The sequence below is a fragment of the Nymphalis io genome, chromosome 25, assembly GCF_905147045.1.
Source record: "Nymphalis io chromosome 25, ilAglIoxx1.1, whole genome shotgun sequence".
Lineage (NCBI taxonomy): Eukaryota > Metazoa > Arthropoda > Insecta > Lepidoptera > Nymphalidae > Nymphalis > Nymphalis io.
In genome coordinates, this window is record NC_065912.1 from 3,506,406 (window position 1) to 3,508,724 (window position 2,319).

Consider the following 2,319-nt stretch of genomic DNA (forward strand, 5'->3'; position numbering starts at 1 on the left):
AGCACCGGTGTCGTTCACTACAGCTTTCTAAAATCTGGCCAAACGATTTCGGCAGATATCTATTGTCAGCAACTGCAAACCATGAAGGAAGAGCTGCTAAACAACCGAGATTGGTCAATCGCTCTACGCCACTGCTGCTTCACGACAACGCAAGACCACACACTGCACAACAAACAACCACTAAGTTAGATGAGCTACGAGTTTCATTCAGATTCAAGGTGAGAAAATTACTTTCTAACTATGTGGTTATAAATACAAGACATTAGCTTTGACTTCTATTCATGACTTACCAAAAGTAGAACGGTGTCATTTGCGAAAGTTATGACAATACATAAATAAAATTTATCAACGAAAGGGTTCGCTGAATTATTTGATGTTAAATAATTATTTATTGCACATCAGGAACAATATTGGTTCCACCTCAATGCTTTGTGGTGTGTACCAAATTCAATAAATATTCTCTGCCTTACTCAAATTAGTTATCCGTTCTTCTTCTTCTTCGTCGTGACACTCTTGTCAGAGCGGTCGTGGTCGCCATGAAGTATTATGAATTGGCGCAGATAATCATTAATGGTAATATAATTTGTTACCTGTTTAGTAGTTAGATAATTACTTTGGAATTTTACGAACAATGGTCTCCAACTTTTTAGTAGTAACTGGACATACACAGAGTCAAAAGCACTAGAAAAATCCATATGAATTTCTGTTTTGTTGACTCGTATCTACATTTCATATAACGATGATTTAATTCTTTTATTTGTTTGTTATTTTATTGATTTTGTTATATGTGGGTGAAGGAAAGGTTTATGTTGGCAAATACATATTGCTTAGTTACAGAAAAAATATTTCTCAACAAGAGGTTAGTTTTTTCAAAGCAGGGCAAAAAACGCATATAAAAACAACAGTCCATTTATTGTGTTATAAATAAGGTAATAAATATTGTCAATAAATAAACTATCTAAACTATCAGTTTCGTTCGTGAAGGCGTAACATATTTACAATGTGAGGTAATTAGGTTCAATAGGTGGATGATGACGCTGATGAAGATGATGAGATTGATGCTACACTAGAGTAGCTAGGTGACTGGTTTGAGGATGATGAAGCGCTCGAATCACCAGGGTAATACGAACTGTACGCAAGCTGGGTGGGGTCCCATACTCTTGCGTAGGGGCCTGAGCTAGCTGGCTCCCATTGCGGGCTGTAGGAGTCTTGAGGAGCGGCTGGAGTTGATGGAGTTCCATACTGAGATGCGGGAGGGCCGTATTGAGGTGCTGGCGCTTCTGTTGGTGTCATCATCATTGGCATTGCTGAAAAAAAATGCTTTTTTTAGTTGGGACTAATTCCTGGTTAAGCCTACTTAATGTTATGTACGTTTCTTTACCTCCTTTCTTCATCACCAGATTGTAGACTAAAAATCCAACAACAAGCGTGATAGCCAGTTTACTGAGAATAAGTGCTTTGATTGCTTTAATGCCAATGATGGAAACCAGAATTGGCATCAGCGCTTTCATCTTCAGCTTCAGAAGAAGAAGAACTGGCAGCAAAAGTTTCTTCTTGAGGATGCCACGAGCTAGAAAATATATTTTAATTAGAATTTTCAAATACTTATTTTTTTTTGGCTTAGCTTAAGCTTTATGGCTAAATATTACCTTCACCGTTTTCAGCGTCTGTTTCAGGAAAATCGACATCGAATCCTCTGTCTGCACGGTACGACACCTCTGCGTTTTGGAAGATGAACTCAGGCAATTGGAACCTGATTTCATTGTTGTTCAGGATCCTTCCAACGCGGTCGAAAATCACTTTGTCGATATTTTTCTCATCCAATGCTCTCGTAGACTCGGAGGTTACACCAAGTTTGGTGTCTAAGAATGAGAGGACTTTCACTTTAAGGCATGACATCGGAGATTCAGTATCAAAACAATCACTAATCACACTGCTTAAGAGATCATCACTTGTTTGCAAACGAGAGGTCTCAATTTCATTGTCCTGAATAGCGTAACTGTGTACTAAGGCTGCAGAAGCCAACAAAAGGTAAAGACACTTCATTTTTGCTTTTTTTTCACTTTGTCATTAGATTTTAGTAATTAGACGTACGGCCCAGCCAGTTAATGGAACAACAATGATTTAATTTTTCAATGGGCTTGGTTTTTATATGTGATCCTTTGGGCGGCAAGGCACGCGGCGTGAACACGTGCTCAGAATTCCAATAGCTTTCATACTTGGCAAACTATTTAATTTCATTTAAGAAAGTCCTGGTGGTGAGAGTGAGTGCAGTTTTATTGATAATATCATACCATAATATTTTTATTATCTACTTCT

General features: G+C 38.0%; 1 protein-coding gene across 1 annotated transcript; it reads right to left on the reverse strand.

The window, feature by feature from the left end:
• Positions 1-898: 898 nt before the first annotated feature.
• Positions 899-2,080, reverse strand: LOC126778252 (uncharacterized). Its single transcript, XM_050501741.1, has 3 exons — positions 1,650-2,080; positions 1,382-1,570; positions 899-1,307 (listed from the first exon to the last, which is right to left on the reverse strand). Exons 1-3 carry the CDS (start codon positions 2,044-2,046, stop codon positions 1,018-1,020), a joined length of 876 nt encoding a protein of 291 aa, XP_050357698.1. The 5' UTR covers positions 2,047-2,080; the 3' UTR covers positions 899-1,017.
• Positions 2,081-2,319: the final 239 nt, after the last annotated feature.

Coding starts and splice junctions, on each gene's coding strand:
- LOC126778252 (XM_050501741.1), bottom strand. CDS start 2,046: ATGAAGTGTCTTTACCTTTTGTTGGCTTCTGCAGCCTTAGTACACAGT. Junction 1,571..1,649: donor AGACGCTGAAAACGGTGAAG/GTAATATTTAGC, acceptor TATATTTTCTAG/CTCGTGGCATCCTCAAGAAG. Junction 1,308..1,381: donor TCTGGTGATGAAGAAAGGAG/GTAAAGAAACGT, acceptor ATTTTTTTTCAG/CAATGCCAATGATGATGACA.